The following is a 21,071-nucleotide window of genomic DNA, read 5'->3' as shown; positions in this document are numbered from 1 at the left end:
TTAGGCAATGTGAACAATGGACTTAAACAGTACAAACTTAATCCAGGACAAACAGGGAAACAGTGACTGAATCCTGATGTACTGGGAGAGTGTATTCTCTAAAAAGGGTATCGTTCCCAAGAATGGTATCATCTGCAACAGCCAAGGACAGCTACTTTGCCTGGCTTTGTTTTGAACCAAGTTCTACTGAGACTGGGAAAGCCTCCAGGATAAAATTCTTCTTTTTTTATTTTGATGGCAATCTGGTTTTAAGCAGGTTGCCAGAGATCAACTCTAGATAGTCTCCAGACCCATGTACAATGCTTAGTGGAACCATTTAATGGCTCACTACAGTCAGCCAAGGAGACAGACTGGTCCTGCTTGTGACTGGATAATAAAACAGATGAAACAATTGCAGAAACTGAGCTGATTATTTAGTGTTGTCTGAATGTTTTATGCTTTCATTCTTCTTGAAGCAACTAAGTAGATCAGTTTTTTATGTACATGAATATGAGCATCTGGACACCCTAGGTGGGTCTTCTCACAGCTAAGAGGCTTTCCAAATACAAAAACAATCAATCAGTCAATCAAACAAAACCAAAACAAGGATAAAACTTTGCTTAGGTATATTAGAATTCAAGTGGAAAAACACAGTGGCCATATTCTGCCATTACTGTGGCTAGCTTAAATCAGGTATGGCACTACTGGCACCCAGTGATTAGCACTGTTGCACGTGGCATTATCTACAGACTGAGATGTTTAAAGCAGAGGCAGTTTACATGCATGTTACATGCCTTGGCATCCAGCAAAAGGTTATCTGGTTTAATATCTCTGTGGATGAATCCCAGCTGGTGAATAGCATCTATGGCCAACACAGTTTCAGAAATGTAGAACTGTGTCTCCTCTTCTGATAAGGTGTCTTTCTTCATTAACAAGGTCATCATGTCACCTAATCAAAGGATAGAAAACAGTGTATGAATGAGGCTGATTCTATGTGAAACCCACTAGATTCCAAATTTAACCTCATAACTAGCCTGATAGCTACTAATTATAAAACTGTTAATGCAAGGACCTACAAACTCAACATGCTTTTTCAGTAAACTTGATGTAGAATTGTTGCAAATCCTAAATAGGAGTTTTAATGGATAGCCTTGAAAGATACAGCAAAGTTTAATGCATAATACGTGTAACACAAAAATTGTTTGAACAAGAGCTACTTTTTACTGTTTCTAGCTTTGCCAGTAAACAGCAGAACGTATGACTAGAATTATTATTCAATCCAACCCTGTTTAGAACAGCATTAAAATTTACATCATCGCAAGTGACAGCATGCTTGCTTCCACATTTTTAGAAAGCTCTCAACAAAAGATAAGGAAGTCCTTATATCACTTTTCAACACAACACATAGCTTACCTCCAGGTAAAAACTCCATGATCAAGTAAAGGTTTCTTTTATCCTGAAAACTGTAAAACATTTTCACTACCCATGCTCCGTCTGCTTCAACCAATATATCTCTTTCTGCTCGGATATGGGCCACCTGGAATTAAAAAACAAACAAACAAACTTTAATAAAAGAATAATTTAAATATTTAAACACCAAATGCCATACTATATATATTCCAAGTCATGGAATCATAGAATGGCTTGGGTTGGAAGGGATCTCAAGGATCATCAAGTCCACTACTATACATTTTCATTGTCTTTAAAAAATTAGTTATTTTTCATACTTTTTTCCTACTCCTATTTTTCATAGTTTTTGCTAGATTCTAGGAAGTCCTCGCAAAATATCAGCTTTCCATAACTTTTCAGAAGTAATCTCTAGAAACACAACACCTGGCTTGTTAAGCTTTCTGTTTGTTGGGCAGAACTGTAAAAGCCAGTTGAAAACTGCTATTCCATTTTTACTATATCCTATAGCATTCAAAATAATAATAACAATAACTTTTAAAAAAGCTTCACAATGATCAGCTCTGCAAAATAGTGGCTCTATTGCTAGCACAGTTAAAAATTCAGTGTGCAATTCAATGTGCAAATACTGGCAAAACTATTGGAAAAAAAAACCCAACATTTTGCCTTAAAGAATGCAAGAACTAAAAGATAAAATAGATTTTCCTGTCAGAAAGTACCAGTTTTCTCCTGTATGTATACAGATAAAAGGTAAATAACTGTTTCTACACAGCTCACTGTTCATACTCAGCAAGGTAAGCCTATAAAATCCATTGCAAGAGTGATAAGAATGCCTAATTACTTCTTGTAAAACCTCCTTTCTTCATCACTGTGAAAGAAACCCATCTGACATAAGGAGAACTATTATGCAGCTCCCAAACCCACACATTACTGATTGTGTTTGAACTGCTTTTCAAATGGTACCCAGAGACTGCTCCTATCTGTGTGCATGGTGAAGCTTACTCCAACTGCATGGCAAGTGCCTCAGCCAAGGTGAAAAGGGCTGCGATGTGTCTCAATCCATAGAGATGACCATAAGTAGCAGTGAGAGCTGAATGGCCACTACTGAAGAAGGGCTTGGGCTCTTTTAGCTGGGGGAAAAATGGAAAAGAAGATGGAGCCACTCCTTCAAGTGACATATACAAAGCTGGCCCAGAACTGATACAGCCACCACTGCTGCTGTGGCAGATCCTGGGCAAGTGACTTTGGGAATGACTGACCATACTTAGGATATTTCAGTCCCAGCTGGGTATTGGACAAACACACTGAGAGCTGCTGCCCCATGAGTTCCCTGGAAACTAATGGTAATAAAGACTGCAGAAGGGTGTATGCATTACCAATGTGTACCCTCACAGCAAAGAAAAATGAAAAACATACATATGGAAAAATATTTATTGACATAAGCGACAAAATTTTTATATTTCATATAACTGGAAACAACTTCTGGAAAGAAAATAAGTACTATGTGCCACTATTTTCCAGTATCAAGAAATATTTCCAATAAGCATCAAACAAAGTCTTCTGTATCTCCTTCTCAGTTTGAACATCTTTCTGATGCATCTTTTTCACAGGGCAGTGGGTTCCCTCTCAGTAGTAGATACTCAAATTCAATTTATCTAGCCATATCTATTCTCTTAGTCTCATTAAAAAGAAAATAACTATTTCCACCCAGCATTCTTCCATTTCCAAATGTAGCTACAAGCTGTAAAAAACTTGCTTAAAAAGCAGCCAGAAAAATGTCCAAGTGCCACCACTCTTGAAAGTTGTAACTTTCTTGTATTTGCATCCTGTGATACGTCCCATTGAACAAACCTGGCAATGGAAGTTACAGCAGATAAATACTCTCCAGCAGCTCCAGCCTAAATGCAGAGGGTGAGCTGAGCCTCTTTGCCACATCAGGTTATGAAATGGGGGCAAGGCTTCAGCCAGTGGGGCACACACATCCTGCCTCTGGGGCACACGATACTGCTTTCGTTTCCTACATTTAGAGCTCAGAGTTGCAAGACAAAAACCCTGTATTAGGATAAAAAAGTAGAGGTACTAATACCAATACAGGGGAATATAGTGTGTAAACTAATCATGGGGTTTGGACAGGTAAGGAAGAATCACGGAACGGCTTAGTTTGGAAGGGACCATAAAGATCATATGATTCCAATCCCTCTGCCATGGGCAGGGCTGCCACCCAGCAGCTCAGGGCCCTATTCAACCAGCCCTTGAACTGCTCCAGGAATTGGGCACCCACATGTTCTCTGGGCAGCCTGTGTCACTGCCTCACACCACCCTCTGAATAAAGAATTTCCTCCTCATTCCCTCTTGCCCTGTCACTACGCTCCCTGATGAATATAGTCCCTTCCCAGCTTTCTCATAGGCTCGCTTGAGGTACTGAAAGGCCACAGTGAGGTCTTCCTGGAGCCTTCTCTTCTCAAGGCTGAATAACCACAGCTTTCTCCAGCTACACTTTTGCTTGAGACATCTACACTTGATTTGTTTTCTTTGTGGTGCTAAAGAGCTTGCTGTCTCCTATCGGAGAATTCACAATGAATTCCTGATTAGAAAGCAAAAGCAAATAAAACAAAACAAACAAAAATCCAACTAAAAAGCAAAACAAAAGAAAAACAAAGCCTAATAATGAACAACACAACACCTGCTGGTATCTGACCACCAAAAGAAAACATCAGTTTTTACTTCAGCTTTTCAAGAAGTATCTTTGAAATGTAATTTTACAGATTAAGTGCTACAGGGCATGCATTGATAAAGGAAAAGACTAGAAGAAAAAAACACCATCTTGATCAGTGTTCCAAGCAGTTTAAATAAAACATTTTCAAAATGCTGTTACATGACCTTAATACTTAACTACTACTTTATACAGACATAGCAACTCCATAAATGCCTTGGACTGCAGTTTGATTATGGGGGCTATAGAATTGGAAAATACGACCAAATAGAATTCTGGAAATTTTCTAGGCCACATAACTTTGAAATCTAGGGAACTTATGCAACACAAACCTGTTCTTTCTCCAGCATATCTGCTTTTCTTAGTATCTTCATTGCATAAATATGACCTGTATCCTTCTTCTGAACAAGACGTACCTTTAATGAGAAAAACAACCCAATCAGTCTCATCTACGCCCAGATGAAATATAGAAGGCGGCTCTAAACTGGGGGGCGCGGAAAGGTGCTTCTGTTAAATATTGAAAACCATATGGATAAAGAAGTATTTCTACATCATGTACGAAGCCAACACAAATGATGAACAGATATTTGAAGCAATTGTTGTTAACAGGCACACTGGAGTCCAGGTAGCTGTGGGATTGTGTATGCTACAGTTCAGGAACAGGAACAACCACCATGTAATGCAGGGCAGGATTTTTATGGAGTGGAGCTGTGCTACAGCAAATCCTCCATTTCGGGGGGGCTGCACGAGCACCATCACCTGGGGCTAACATGAAGCTGTGAGAAACTAAGACCCTTTCCAAAGGCCTTGATAAATCCAAGCTCATGATTCACTACTGGTCTCAGTACACATACACAATTATTCAAATAGCTGTTCTCCTGAAACAAACCTGTCCAACTGGAACTTTTTATTCTACAGTCAAAATCTTTCCTTTTAATTTTCAATCCAATTTTAATATCCTGTCCAAGGGAGAGAGTTACAAACCTCCCCAAATGCTCCTCTTCCTATTACTTTCAAAGATTCAAAGTCATCCAAGCCGAGTCTTGTTCTCTTCAGTCGCAGAAACTCTGTTTCTTTTCGAGCATGCTGTGATCTGCGCAGTTTTTTCTGAGAAAACACATACATGAGAATTCAAATCATCTTACAGAAAGTCAAGATATATACTCACTCTTCCTGTGAGGCACTCTCTCTCATTATGGGTACAGGGAAAATGTGAAAGGGAAAAACTTTCTGAATTTCTTAAGTATGATACACAAACACAGTCATTCATAGAGAGGCCTCAGGCCTAGATCTTGTTTTATTTTTGGTTGTTACTTGGATATAGAGAAGTAGTGATAAAAATCAATGAAAAAAAAATCATACTGGTTCAAAGTCCATCAGTTCAAATGCCAAAGTCACAGCTAAGGCAAGGACTCTGTTTTTGAGCAGCATAAAACATCAGTAAAAGCTAAAACCTGCACCTCAGCAGACACAGTGATGACAGGCAACAGGGAACTCAGGCAGGCAGCAGAAATCCAACTTATGCTACCCTATAACAAAATCTATTTATTTTACGGCAGAAAAATACTTGCATTTGAAAAAAATGATCTATCTCAGTCCTGCCATATATTTTGTCCTATAAAAACAAAGGGATTCACCTAGAGAAAAGATGAATGCCAGCCTACGCTCCCAAAGATGCCAAGGTCTCAGAGGCTGTTAATGTGACTCAAAAACCAGGCCTGACAGATTTTGTATAACGACAGTGTCACTAGAAACCACCAGATGGCATCAGACACCCACATTAGCTTTTCTCTCTTTCCAGAAGTTACATCAACCCCACAAACTTGAGAAATGACCAGAAATGACTAAGATGCTGTCACTATTTATTCCAGTATCTACTCCGGATGCAGTACAGGCAGAAATGAAATGATCAACCTCAGAAAAGTATGCAGACATGCCCATATTCAAATGTAACAAGGAAGCACCTGCTTTATTGTTTAAATCAAGGAAAAAAAAAAATGGTTCAGCATTTTGCTTTCGACCCAGTTCTTCCAACTGCATCTCATCCTTTCCTTATCCAAATTATATGTCTCACAATTTTAAACTTTGAAAAACATGTTATAATCTTGCTGTGGTCATATATTTCATAATGATTAAAGCAGCATGAAGAGCACCTTAGCTATTCAAAGCCTTGTATTTAAGCATATGCACAGCTTCCTTCGTTATTCACAAAAGCAGCACTCACAATATAAACTTAATGTGACATCAGCTTAATGTTCCCATAAACTCAAACACCAACTTTCAGACATGTGAACAAAAAGCAAAGCAATCTCTTCAAAGGTTACTCAAGTAGTATTACCTCCTCGTCTGCTAGGCCTTCTTCATCCATAGCTACTTCTAGCTTCTTCTGCCTGCAGAGGGGAAAAAACAAGACATCTATTTATTTTTAATTTAAAAAAAAAAACACAACCAAATACCCCATACCGTAGCACTACAGACTACTTTATTTAATCGAGATACCAAAGCATTTGCTTCAAATGGAAGTATGAAAACTTACTGCCCACTCCACGCGTTTACTCACTTGTAAATATGTTGAAAACGTATAAGTGAACTTAAGCCCATATTTATGTGCTTGCAGAATTCCTCTCCTCCCAGCACCTTGCCTGGACTAGGGCTCACTGTTCCTGGACTCCTGCAGATGGTGAGTGGCAATGGTGGGTGGTACCAAGTGTACAGCAAAGCCTGGGGCACCCCACAGATGGGGGTGGCAGCACAGGTGGCAAGGGAGCCAGCATATCTCCTGCAGCTCTCTTTGCTCATCCCAAGATGCCCCTGTATAGCCTTCAAGATGCAATTTCATGAAGCTGGTAGCCCACTGGTAGCACGTGCAAGTTTCAACACAGGGTGCCAGGCTGCTCCTGCTTATCTGCATTTCAGGAAGTGCAGCAGGATCCCCTAAATTAAAGGCCCTCTGCAGACAGTCTATCTGCCTAACTAGAGGCAACTCAATTGCATGGGATAATAACTAAATGTGATGAAGAGGGAAACCCTGCTGCTTAACTGAAAGCCCCTCAATTAAAAACATATTAGCAAGAGAATGATAATTTCACATGGTGACGACAATTTGAAACACAACATTCATTATAATCAAGTGTTTAGTTAAGCTCTGACACTTAATTCAAGCAGCACTTCACCACGGTGGAGGCAGAACTGTGCAGCAATAAGAGGAGCTAAGCAGGGATGACTAACGTGCTCCCTTCCACAGAGCACCAGTCAGTGCCACACAGGAGAAATGTAGGGGTAGGTGTTACGTTATCCCTAAAACTCTTTCTTCCCATCCATTTCTTCCTTCCCTACTTCCCACAAGCTCCTTTCTGCAGACTTCACGAGTCTTGGCAGGAGCTCAGTGCCACAGAGCATGAATAGACACCACAAGCCACTGCCTTACACAGAAACAAGTAACTATGCATCAGCAGCTCTGCAGCATCTGTCTCTGTAGGGTTTATTCCCTGTGGCACACATGAAGGAATCAATGGTTGCCAAAACCACATGCACAAGTGGAAACCTCACATGAGCTGCAAAGTGAGACCATGTGCCTATTGGTTTCTACAAAGCAGTAATAATTAGAGGTGGTGGTAAATCATATGAGAATTTGAAGAGTGGAGGTCCTCAGTCATTTGGGGATTGCTTGGTGCAATGGTAGGAGATGTTCACAGGTGATCATCTCCTCGCTACCAACCATGAAAAACTCCTGAGACCTGCTCTGTTCACGGAGCTGAAGGTGCTTCACCACCAACATCCAGCCAAGAAGTGCTGGGAAGAATTGACAGCAGAGTGGGTACCTGGTTTCCCTCTCTTCATGCTGGATAATGAGGTTGCTATAGAAGTTCTCCAGTGTGAGCTTGGCCACCGTCACTCTCTCGCGGGTGTGGTTGCTCATGGGAAAGGATGTTGTGGTCCCTGCAGTCATCGCCATGGTAACACACACTGAAACAAGAGCACGGCAAATCATTACGCACTTGGAAAAACATATACATGCACACCTCTTTTCCACCATCCATCTCCAAATTCTTAGATCCTATAGATTTCAAGGAAAAGCACCTTTCTTTATATGTAAGAAAACACATTAAAAAAAAAAGCACATTGTAAAAGTATTTTCAGCTAGCAAGACTCACTACCCACTCTCTAAAACAAATAACGTGTTGGCAAAACAAAGGGTGAATCATAGCAAAGAGCTATGCAGGCTCTGGGCAGCTCATCCAGCCACAAATTAGGAAGATGTTTGTCCAGTAGGCTCAAGCGCAGCCCAGGGGAGGAAAAGGCAACGTGATAAAATGAAAAAGTAAATGAAGAAAACTCCTAACCCTATCCAGAGGGGAGGTGAATTCAAGAATATAAAATAACCAATTTATACCTTAGAATATCTTAGCAGCTCACAAAATTGCATCCTCAGAGCCACAACCACATATTTCTTGAACACCTCCAGGGACAGTGACTCCACCAGCTCCATGGGCAGCCTGTTCCAATGCATCAGCACTCTTTCAGAAAGAAATTCTTCCAAATATCCAACCTGAACCTCCCCTGGCGCAACTTAAGACCATTACCTCTCATCCTATTGTTGCTACGTAGGACAAGATGCCAAACCCCACCTCACCACAACCTCCTTTCAGGGAGCTGTACAGAGCAACAAGGTCTCCCCTGAGCCTCCTCTTCTGCAGACTAAAGAGTCCAAGTTCCCTCAGCCATTCCTCATAAGACCTGTGCTCCAGATCCCTCACCAGCTTCACTGCCATTCATGGACTCACCATATTTTAAATGGAAAACTTATGTTTCTTGTTCTATTCTCGAAGCAACAGCCAGCCAAGGAGAACAGAACCCTTTCCCCACCAGCAGTGCATGAAGTAGCCAGCACTTCAGCTTAACTCCTGTGCTGTGCTGACAACCCAACAGGGGGTTCGGGGAAGTCTCATGCTTTACAGAATTCCCCATGAATGGGTTCTCCAACTCTGGGTGAAATCTTGGAAGAGCAGATTTGAAACACGGCTGCAAATACATAATCTCTGGAGATAAAGTACTTCCTCGTTAGGGCACCTGGCTCCTAAGCCTTTAAAAAGTGGGAAGAGAGAGGAAAAAAGAAAATGTAAAGCTCTTGAAGACAGCAGCCTTTCCATCTGAAATCTGAGGAGCTAAACTGTGCCAGAACAACCCTTGTAATATTGGACAAAGCATCCTAGGGCAGTTGCGAGCCCCTTGCATGTAACCTAGGTTAAAAACAATGCAGTTTGTCCTGGGAGGATTGGTGCCTCATCTGGTTTTAGGCTGAGGAGAGTTGCTGTCCCGCTGCAAGGGCAGTCATGATTACCTCAGCCCAGTGTTGGTTTGATCAAGATAGGGTGTTATTTTTTCTGTTTGTTTGTTTTTTAATGGAAAACTGCACAGAAGTAAATGCTCTTCCTTTTAGTTGTTTATGTAACCTTTCTATTTTACCAGAGGATACTGAGGAAGACAAATCCTAAATTAGGTTTATGATCTTCAGGAAGAGCTTAATACCTTTTAAGGTGAAAGAATTCGAATTTTAGTTTCGTACAAGAAATAGATTTGCATCTTTCCATCACACAGGAATGGTTTAATTCTGCCTTGCTTTTCTGTTTTGCTTTGGATTTGACAGCTACTGTGAAGCCAGCATTTACACTTGTGGATTTTTAATTGAATTTGGTGTGACAATAAGATATTTGTTGTCAGACATGCAGCTGTTGTGTCACACATAAAGGCTTTTTATAACATTAGATGGACATTATTTTAGCTGGGTATTTGAGTGTGAGACACTTCAGAGTTCAGAGAACGAGAATGTATCTCTACATAAACACACAAAGAGGTTTTAAGAGCATTACAATTGCTTTATGGCGATGCAGATCTTTCTTTTTTTAATCATTCTTTTGTCCCCTGCAGTTTTCTACTAAAGAAAGACAAGAGCTGTCAGCTGTCAGTAATCTTTACTAAAAATTCAGGGGTTATATTTTCCACATGAGCACATACCCCATACTGGACACTATTCCAAAAGTTAGAGAACTGGGTAGTAGCCTTCTCTCCTTCTTCCTTGATAGGTGGGGAAAGATAAATAGAAAGCAGGTATTCGAGAGCAGAACCAGCAGCAGGTTGATAACATCCAATCAAACACAACAACTGCTGAACACACACTGGCATCTGTGTGTGCTCAAAAAGCAATCTGATAGAGCAAAATCTCACCTCCTGATTGCTTTAGAGCATCCGGGTTAGAGTAGCATCAACCCAAGCTTGGAACAGATTAACCTTTCCTTAAGGTAAAGCAGGACCTAACACCAGCAGGCAACAGGCTATTTACCACTTGCGTGGCTTCTATTCCTGGCAGGATAAAATAACACTGCAATTTCGTTTCCTGTTAATTTGTTTTCCCCATGCTCCTATACTCACAAATGCAGACGTTACCAAATAGCAAACCTAAGTCACTTGATTTTATTAAGCCTGTAAAAAGGAGATAACAATTCTGGCACTAGCACACCATGCTATATATAGCAGGGCTGAACTCGACTGTGGACCTAGAGCAGGAAAATGTAGAAGAGAGCCCAACAAGTAACTTAGCTCAGAGAAAGCTATTTAACAGATCAGGACCTCATACTGAGCTCAGTGCCACACCACGCTACATGCCCACCAGAGCAGAAGGACTGCATGAGAAAGAACCTAGTAGACTTTTGCTCACTTTGCAGTTGGTGCCAGTACCCAAGTGGCCACCAGTTTGCTCCAGCACTATAGGAAAAAAAAGCTTTGTAAAAGCAGAAAGCGCCTTGAGCTCTCCAGGTTCCCCAAACTAAATGGAAAGGTGTGCAGAGGTGGTGGGAGATCCAAGATATTCTGCAAAATCCAGTGTCAGCTCAGCAGAGAAAATCTGTTCATCCTTTTTCCTCCTACCTCTCTTCCACTAACAAACCCCAAAACAAAGTAAATATATATATTTAATAAATATTTGCTTTATAAAACAGAGGATAACTGAGGGGATAAAGGCAGAAAGAAGCAGCTTCAAAATGGAACCTTTTACTGACCTCATCAGATTAATGGGAACACTTTGAAAAGGTGCCATCCATAGTTCTTGGAAATACCCTCAAAAAAAAATGACCAATTCACCCAAGTTCATGCTATCTGCATAATGGCAGCATTCTCCTCCTGCTGCATCACCAGCATCGCACCACGAGAAGGTCACATTAACCACCCTGCATTTGGCTGAAGCTCTTCCTGGCTGAAGATTTCTCTTTCCAAAGGGCCTGTTACGTTGGAAAAAAATGACACACCAAAGGCTCTGGATGAGAGAGATGTCAAAAAAACCCATAATGGGTGGGAGACAGTGCGTAGTCTCTGGCACAAGGCCCCTGAGCTGCCAACAGTAGAGGAACTGTCTGTACTGTTTGGCCCAGAATCCAAGCTCATAGCTCCCAGATGGGATAGCTCCCATCTATTGTGGCAGTTCTACATCAAAGCCTTAATGGATTCTTCTGGTAGTGCCTCCACTGTTGAAAATTCCATGCCCAGCTCTTGCTGCACGACTGGTGTCTCAAAACTCATGATCCCACCAGGACACTTGTTGGCAGCTCCCACAGCCCATCATTAGTGGTTTCATACTAGACTTGTAGATTAAGGTTCTGGTTAATCAAAGCAAAACAATGGAAGCAACTACTCCCACTTAATAACCCAGAAAAGGGAAAATGGAAGAAACTGAGGCCCCTGGAGATCTAGTCTCCTCAAAAAGAAACACTTGGCCCTTCACTGGGGTCACCAGTAAGGACAAGAACACAAAGTCAAGTTTCTTGCATATAGCCTCTAGCGTTCTCAGCTCCGGCCTGGGGCATGCAGAGATGAGGGAAGGTATAGAGGTATCACCTGCCAGGAAAGAAGCACATGCATTATCACCCTCGGTAATATCAGAGCCTATTTTTACTTATCCAGATGTGTTACAAGATGCCAAGAAATGTACTTGGTTACCTTATGCCATACTTCCCATCCTGCAAAAACGTAGCAGAAGGACGGGGATGTGGAGTAGACAGCAAAACCTTATCACTTTTACATCACCAAATACTGGAACTGTAGCAATGGTGAACAGGCAAACGTCCCAATAAGAAAGGCCTCCCTCCAATAAGACAAAAATCCACTATTTCAGATCCTTCTGACACTTTTCTGACCTTCCACATACACATTTTTAGCAAAGAATACGTGACAGCATGCTACAAGCAGAGAAAACTACTGCCAAATGTTTCATGAAACTATGCAAGTCCTAGAGTAAGCTTACTCTGGGCTCATTACTAAATGCATATTTAAGTTAAGGAGCAAAAACCACAATTGTTTCAGAGACAAAAGCACGCTTTCCCCCACATGACAGAACTGTGGTGCCTTCCTCATCTTTCTGGATCTCTGACACCAATTTTAAACATGAAGCTACGTATAAGTAAGCAGACACAGTGAATATCAACCCTTCCTCTCAAAATGGTTATGTCACTGCATGGTAAGGCCAATAGTTTTCATTTATATACTCGAGCACGTGCCTAAACCCTAGCAACTATGGAGGCAGTTCCCTACTGCAGTAAAAGGAGTAAAACTGCAAAGTTTATGAAAGTTTCCATTTACGATGTAATTTTGGCTCTTTAGTGGAAGCCTCCGGTAGGGAAGATGCTGAAATATATTTCTGCTTTTCAAAAGACCTAATTTTCTTAGCAAAATGCGTTTCATCATTCAACTTCCTCTTGAAACAAAGCACACAAATGGCATTTTCAAGAATCAGAAACTAAAAGAGAAAAGAGAGATCCACTTTTGGTGTCAGACCTGTTCCAAAGTAAATGCATACAGCACAATACATTGGTTACCTTTAGAAATGCCAGAGATCAACACTGCATGTAGCACCGGAGCTCTTCTGGGTGAGAAGGCAGAGTACGGTTAGTAATGCTGTGTGGCTCCGGACAGATAACACAGCAAGGCAACCAGTAAAACCGGGCATGAAAAGCAGTGGTGACCAGGATTGCATCTAAAGAATAAAGTGCCGTCTGGGAAAGGACATAGATACAGCAAGGCTGGATGTCTTAGCACCAGCCCTGCTGCCTCCAAATTGTTTGGATTCCCTTAAAAAGAGAGACAGGATATATATATATATACACATGCATATAAGAAAAACAACCCACCACACACAAATAACTGCATGATTCACACCAAAAAGCAGTGGGCAGGGACAGATAAATGGAATAAGCAACCAAAGGCTCGTCAGGATGGGGTGGTGTGACACAGCAGCAAGAGGGGAGGAGCAGCAGCTGGAGCAGAGCTGCCTAGGCTCTGTGGGCAGCTTGAAGCACACGGCTGGACACATGGCAAGCTGATATGTGAATGTGAAGCACAAACGGAGGTGCTGTGGAACAGCTGCCAGCTCCAGAGACAAAACAGAAGAAGAACGTGGTTATACTAGGCTACCAGCCTCAAAGGCAAAGGACTTTCTGCACTGCCATTTCTGCTAGCACAAATTTGGCACTTGCATTGTGCATGCTTTCACCATCCAGTTGTTTAGACTGAATCACTTCCCAAAGAGGTTCCCTGCCTTCTTTTTCTGTAACCCATTTCAAATCCACTTTCAAGGCTTTTGAGAAACCTCCAAGAACACACAAAACACTACAGAATCTTGCATTCTCAGGATAGCAAGAAAACAAGAATAACCTGATCATCCTCACCTATATTAGTTATGGGCCAGTATTTTTCAACTCTCTTAATAGTTTATTACTAAATACAGATTCTCATGTACAAAACAGAGCCTTGTCCAAAGACTTTTACTTATTTATTTTATATTGACAGACATGAACCTTAATTTGGTATGTTTTAATGTCATGTTCTCATTCTGGTACCCAGAGCTATCTTCACTACAGCCATTGCTGAAGCTCACGGTTATCAGACCGGAGTGTTTGCCACACTGCTCTGTGATATGTTTCAGAAAGACAAATAAATACTACATTCCTAAATAATTCATGTTTTCAGTAGTATCACCATTCACAAATTCCTATTTTATTTAATATGCTACCTGAAGGAAGAAACATTCCCTGCCAAACACAACAAAACAGATACTTCACACACAGATTTTTCTTCTTCTGTGTTATTGCTCAAACCGGACCTTTCTGATATCTGCTTTTAGTGCAGTCTCCTTATGAGGGGGGAAATGAAATTCAAAGCTGCAACAAGCCGTCACTAACATGTTAGCGTCTCATTTATCTCACTTACATACTTCGTTGCCTTTCATTTGTTATTCATTCCCCAACGTGAGTTATGTTCTCATAAGTTTTGCTCCTTTAAAGTTAGAGAATGAATTACAGTTGTTCTATTTAAAGCAGCACCAAGAAACAGAGTAAAATTAGCCCTGTCGGCACAGGCTCTGCTATTTAAAAGCAAGAGATGTTGGAATGTTTTAGCCATTTTAAGTCATTCTTGCTTTCCCCTGGAAGGCCCACACGAGCCACCCGTTATGGGCAGAGCTAAAAGCAGGAGCCTGGCCTGGCTCCAGCTCCCACACCGAAAGGAGAAAAGGTTGCCCAGGCCTGACCTCATGGCCGTGAGAAAGCTGTGAGGAGATGTTCACATTGATGCACAGCACAGGGCCGTCTTGCAGCAGGCACTGACCTTTGGGAATGATGGCACTGGAAAAGCCTAGGGGAAGGTCTGGGATGACCCCAAAGTGTAAAGGAGAGGCTCCGGGGTTGGCAAAAAGCCCTTCAAATCAACATCAGCAAAAGCCATAGTTGTATGCATACTCCAAGATGGCACGAGCTGATGCTGGTTCTCAAGGAAGCTGTCCTGCCTTTTACCCATCATCTGCTTGTTTCACTGCCATTCAAAGCCTCGTGCCAGCACGAGAAGCTGTGCAAGCCAGATAGAGCGACTGCACTGGGCAAAAAACTCTTCCTTTAAGGTATTCTAGGGAGGCCAGCTCTGCCTGTATTGGTCACAAAGAGAACAAAGGGAGCAAGAGTTCAGCAACTGGGCCTCGTCTCTTCTATTTGGCTCACAGAAATTAATTGTAAATCGTCACAACACACCCGCAGTAATAATAAGGAAATATTTCCTAATAAGGAATAAAAACTGAATATTGGAGTTGTTCTGCACTCCAGGATTTCCTGCCATTCAAGGAAGGCAGCAGCAGGCTCCCAGAGCACCAGGCTGAGATTCAACCCCACTCAGCTTCCAGCAAGCAGCGTCGCCAGCAAGTGGAAATGCCTTTCCCTGACAGGAAACAATACAGGGTGGGTAAAACTGTGCATGGATGTGCACAGGTAGGTACATAAATGACACCTGTAGATGATTGTCTATGTAAGCTCTGCATAAACATAAATGCACACTTAAAACAGTTACTTCTAACTTTTGCTTTCACTAACAGTAGGAGAACAGCTATCAAAGTTTAAGATCACTAATAACAAATCACTTCCATTTCAGCTGCACGTTACTCAACTTTTAAGGACACGTTTACTTTATCAATTGCTCTGTCCTGCAGTTAGCAGTACAATTTGGATACATCCCGTGCTTAGAACATTCACTTAGCATTGAACAACTTGCAGGGGGGGGCATACAATAAAAAATAAATAAATAAATCATGAGCTCAGCTCTTTCAAATACCCATTTTATTTTATTTGCAGAAAGGCTTTTTCATACAACCCAATCACTTGGGTTTCAATACCAATTAAAATTATTATGTGGGTGGCCGTAAGGTGGACAAACACACAGATTCCATTAATCTCATGTAGAGAGAAGCGGGGGAAATAAAGAAGCTGTATGTAAGCTCAGTCAAGAAGGGCAGTGCTGGTGCTGAGAACAGAGAGAGCAGACAGGAGCTCATAAACAAGATGGAGAATGACTTTTTATTCACAGTGATACAACAAGTTATAAACTAAAAGAGGAGAAATTCAGATTAGTTATTAGGAGGAAGTTTTATACTCAGAGGGCAGTGAGGCCCTGACACAGGCTGCCCAGAGAAGCTGTGGATGCCCCATGCGTGGCTCAAGGTCAGGCTGGATGGAGCTCTGAGCCCCATCCACTGCACAGAGTTGGAATTGAGTGGGTTTTAAAGGCCCTTTCCAACCCAAATCATTCTGAGATTCTACCCACATGCTGTGATGTCTTCCAGGCAGTGCTCTGAACGGAGGCCAGTTTCATCAGCACCTGGAGGGCTCAAAGCATAACATGTGATATGCAAACTCAAGTGGCAGCCCCACACAGCCCTGGGGTCTACTTAAAGTGGTGTATTTCACTTTACTGGTAAAAAGAGAAAGGAGTAGCTTGCTGAAAAGCTAACAATGCTACAACAATGCTGTGCAGTGAAATGACACTTCAAAGTTTGCTTAACTTACTTCCATCTTTCCTTTCTTTTGACCTTCCCTAAGTTTCATGGCCATACAAATCATTGTCCTCTTAAAAGAACTTCTTTGTTTTAGATGCTTCTACCTCCTGAAGTAAATGCATTCACATTCACCTAAGCATTTTCTCAGCTTTTAGATGGCACTTCTATCCAGATGGATTCAAGAAAACACTGTTTTAAGACCTGCTAAATCAACTCACACATAGAAGCCAAAGTGCAACATTTTGCTGCAATGTTTTGGATCATTAAATAACTGTGGACAGAGCAAGATCAACATTTCAGAGGTCACTGAACAAAAACTTTGTTTCCTCCTTTGTTAGTTCTGTTTTTTCCAAATAACATTATACTTGGGTGTAACAAAAGACATGTCTCACTTCAAAGCACAGACAGCTGCCTGAAAGTATGATCTAATCACAAACGATATCTCCAAGTCTGGCTCTTTTGTGGCCAAGAGGTACAAATTAAAGTAGCAAAGAACAGGAGGAGTTTCTAACAAGACAACTGCATAAAGTTTCCTTGAAATTGTAATACATTTTTAGCTTTGATACAAGAAAACCAACTCTTTAATTTCAGGGAAAAGACTTTCCATTTTCTAAGGAGCCTTGGGAGAGAGAAGCAGAGGGACTTCACCTTCGGGAACTTGGAGGGATTTTTATACTGACAAGATATAGGCAAGACAAAGGCACTGAGTTTATTTTCTTTTTTGTTTGGTGTATGTTCAAAACCCTGACTTTTGCAAGGCTCTTTTTGAATCACATCAATCAAATTAAATATAGTAATTAGACATGATCAGCCTAAGCCAGCAGAGGAGCTGGCTGCTAAATGAGATGCAGAACATCAATGACCGGTGATGGCCTGCACAACGCCTGCAGCCAGGGTTAATGAGCACAACAGATCCCTCCGGCCTTCAAAGCCACAAAAGCAGGTAACGAATCTTGTTAGTACATGCAATGCTGAGAGCAGACGTTTTCCCTTTTGAATCCCACTACAACAGTTAATTTCTCTAACTGTGGTTTTTGGAGAAGGAGAAAGCTGTTGGCACATAAAGCAGATGATCATGATGAGGCCCAGGGTACAGAAAAAGATGTGAACAGTCCTCCTGTATCCAACTCATTAAGCAACCTAGACTGCTACCTGAAAGGCCTCTCTATTTGCTACTCCATTGGTGTCCACCCATCACGCGGCACTGAACAAGTACTTCAGTTCAGACTTCCCAACTGCCTCCTGACCTCCATCCTCCTTGTTTCCTTCCTGCAGCCCATTGCTGCTCATCTCCTCTAGGGCTGAGGTGTATCCAGGAGTGCTTTGTTAAAGATGTGTACATAACCCCTCCTATCTCCTACACACACATATACACCCTTCCAGGAAGATAAGGAATAGGAATAAAGAAAAAAGAAAAATGAAAAGAGGATTTGTAGCTAGGTGAAAGACTATGAGGTTTATGATAAGCATTAGGTTCTGTGAAGGTCATTCTCCTGTCACGGACTGGAAAAGCTCATTTAAAATGGGTGGTATTTTCCATTAATTTAATCTCAGAGATTTGATTCAATTATCCTGTTCCTTAGTTAAAGGACAATAGAAGTAAAAGCAGGCTGTGAGCAAAAGCTGTGGCCATATCCAGCTGCAAGAAAAAGTGAAAGGCAAAAGGGTTAAAGATATATGCTTATTTGCCTAAGATTATAAAAGATATGGAGGCTTTGGCGTATCTATGACAAAGTTAAACATGCTAAAATAGGCAAATTGAGAGATTTAAAAACTTAAAAGTTTAGAGAACGTTTTCAAGATTAAATTGATTATGACAAGAGAGCAAAACAACAAACTTTCTAGGAGAAAGCCTTTCCTACCAACACCTTCAGAAAGGTCTTGCAACACATGCTAAGGGCTAAGCATGCTCTCGACAGCTGAGAAAAGGAGCAAGACTTATCAGTAAGGAACAGTCTTCGTGCAACATAGCTTGCTTAAGATGCAAAGGTGCAGGCTTTATAGGAAGGCAGAAAAAAATGAACACCTGAGTTCCTGCAGAACAGCTCTCATTCAACATTCGAGTCTATTGCCCTATAAGACAAATAAGTATTATTATGACTTCATCCTACAAGCAGAGGTGAGGACAAGTGGACTTAACTGCAGGTAGTCTAATTGGAAGTACCAGTATAGTGGTGTAAAGACGGAGATCAACGGAGAGACAAATAAAGACATCTTTCAGGCAGTGATGTCAATTGCTTGACAAGTTGGATACAACCAGCTATTTCCCATAAATAGTAACCAAGACAGAAAACCCAAATAAGCTGTCGGAAGAATGAGATCATTTCTACTTTTGAAATATTTAACACAAATATTTCTTAGTGGAATGAGTTCTGGGCACAAGGCACTTGCACAGAACGGACAGAAATCACTGCCAAGCTCTGTTTCCAGAAGTGTCAATGCAGGTATCTGAATTGCTTCTTGGAGTGAAAAGGAAAGAGTGCCCTCCCTTGTCTCTTCCTCCACTTCTTTATTGATGCTTCCCCTCCTGGCCACGCACTCCTACTATTTTCCTTACACTGCAGCAGTCTGCAGTGACGCAGCCAAAAGGTGAGTCAGACAAATGCAGCTGCCTGACAAAACTAAGGTACTAGTCATCTCCATGTTCTGGAAAAAGGAGACCACTCCTTCCTAAAACCAGGGAGCTGCAATCCCCACTTCCAAATACACAACTGAAAAATTTAGTAAAAGGGGAGTGATGGAGCGCATGGATCAAGGAGGAATGGCTCTGCCTCTTTGGCAGGCACCTAGATTTGGAATCCATTCAAGCAAGGCTTGGGTACGCTTGCTTTGATGGGAGGATTATCCTTTTTCCCCAGTTGCCAGGCACATCAGATGAGTTGTGAGTTCTATGTCATACACTAACTCTGACAACTGGTAAACAAATATTAACTCTCACCAATGAGAGACATTCTTCTTTTGCTAGCTTTTGCTGCCTTCATTTGGAAGAGGGCTGATGGAGGGGACAGCTCTGCACTGAATAACTCTCACATCCCCTTTAATTCAAGCTGCATCGTACATAACACAATCATTTGAGTATGACAAAAGTGGTTATAGTGAGGCATACCACGATGAACAACTGAACACCTCTCCCCTAGGTGATGTCTCAGAGGCTGCACTCTTAACAAATAACCCTACCTATATTCACAAAGATCAGGAAAGCTGTGCAGTACGTTCTGCTTTAGCTTGCACCAAAAGCTATACCCGGTGCTCCTCCTGGGTGCCACTTGGTTCTGGTGGCTTGTCAAATGTCAGTGTGGACAGGCAAGTTCAAATAGCAGTATTAACATGGATCACAGGTCTATACCACGCAGTAGAGAGAGACAAGTGTTGTGTTTTAATTTGAATGATTTTCCGATCACCCAAAGAATGCTAGGAGCAAAGCCCAATGCCTGATTCACAGTAAAACAAGGGAATACCCACCTTGAGATCCTATCTAATTTCTCACTCATCCTGCTGTACTCAGCAGCTCTACAACCAGAGTTACCAGCTTCGGCATTCCTAACACAGCCCCAGCAGTGACTTGAGCTAGTCAAATCTTTCCACAAAATAAAAACACCTTAAAATCCTGGCAGTTAGCAGTGATGCAAGTGTTTAAGTATTTTGAGAGTTCTGCTTCCATTTGTAGATGATATACGTATGGAAGAAGAATGGTTGTATGGTTATTGCACAGGAAGCTGCATTAAATAACAGATAATCTAGAATCTGTTTCGTTTCTCAGAAGTAAAAACAAATCCTGCAGAAAAATAAAAGGAAAAAGTCTACCTAGAGTGTATCTCAGTTATGCTACAAGAGAGCAGATATACTACTCAGATACCTTGCAGATCACATCAGGTGGCTTAATGAGTTCATACACACAAAGAACTGGAGCTCTTGGGAGGAAAGAAGCTGAAGGAGTATTGAAAACCTATTTATTAAAGGATGCATTTCAGCTGGCCCCAAATCTTTAATGCGCATGGCCCCTTGTCATTACACTTCTCTGAGCTGTCCACCTCATCAAACAGGAGAAAGAGTTAACTTCTGCAGCCGACTGTAGAAGGGGCAGTGATCTGTGTATCATGGCTGGGAGGGTGTATGGCAAGATAAGCAAGGCAGATGTTTTTCAGTGCTCCAAGGACAGGGCTCAAGTCTCATTCTGATTTCAGAAAATGCATGGGAAAAGGAAATTGAGAGAGGACAATACTAACATACCATAAGTTGCCAAGTTTCATGATTGCATTTCCAAGCTGGGCTACACTCACCCTTGGCTTAATGTTGTAGTTGTGAATCCAACTGAAAGTGTTCATTTGAATGAGTCCTCAGTCCGTGTTTACACATTCTGCTGATTAATGTTATTTGCATGTGAACAACTGTCTTTTAAAGAAAGACAAATGCACAATATTTGGGAAGTTCTATCAGTTTCCTGGTAAAGCACCAGGAAAACATAATATAAGGAATGTAGTTTGTCACGTTGATTTCATACAGGGGAAGGCAGAGGGCCTCTTGATTTCATGAATAACTAGAAACTAGATGCTCTGCTATATTCTCTTCACTTCATCTGAAAATATAAAAGACATCAAAAAAATGCGTAGT

At 41.5% G+C, this 21,071-nt stretch overlaps 1 protein-coding gene across 2 annotated transcripts in view; it reads right to left on the bottom strand.

Moving 5' to 3' along the window:
• Positions 1-21,071, bottom strand: part of STK38L (serine/threonine kinase 38 like) — a 44,644-nt gene that overhangs the window by 10,608 nt on the left and 12,965 nt on the right. Inside the window, exons 1-7 of one of the 2 annotated variants that reach the window (XM_090146808.1) lie at positions 12,964-12,982; positions 7,921-8,065; positions 6,438-6,489; positions 5,084-5,206; positions 4,432-4,515; positions 1,393-1,516; positions 774-928 (exon numbers count right to left, since the gene is read on the bottom strand). In XM_090146808.1, coding sequence (XP_090002934.1) covers positions 774-928; positions 1,393-1,516; positions 4,432-4,515; positions 5,084-5,206; positions 6,438-6,489; positions 7,921-8,054 — 672 coding nt within the window. In that variant the 5' untranslated portion in view covers positions 8,055-8,065; positions 12,964-12,982. Of the gene's footprint in view, positions 1-773; positions 929-1,392; positions 1,517-4,431; positions 4,516-5,083; positions 5,207-6,437; positions 6,490-7,920; positions 8,066-12,963; positions 12,983-21,071 lie in introns of those variants that run through there. The other variant, XM_090146802.1, reaches the window with a different exon arrangement.

This window comes from Phasianus colchicus, chromosome 1, assembly GCF_987193195.1.
Source record: "Phasianus colchicus chromosome 1, bPhaCol1.hap1.1, whole genome shotgun sequence".
NCBI classification, from domain to species: domain Eukaryota; kingdom Metazoa; phylum Chordata; class Aves; order Galliformes; family Phasianidae; genus Phasianus; species Phasianus colchicus.
Note: the sequence above shows the minus strand (reverse complement) of the source record. Positions and strands in the feature narration are given on the sequence as shown.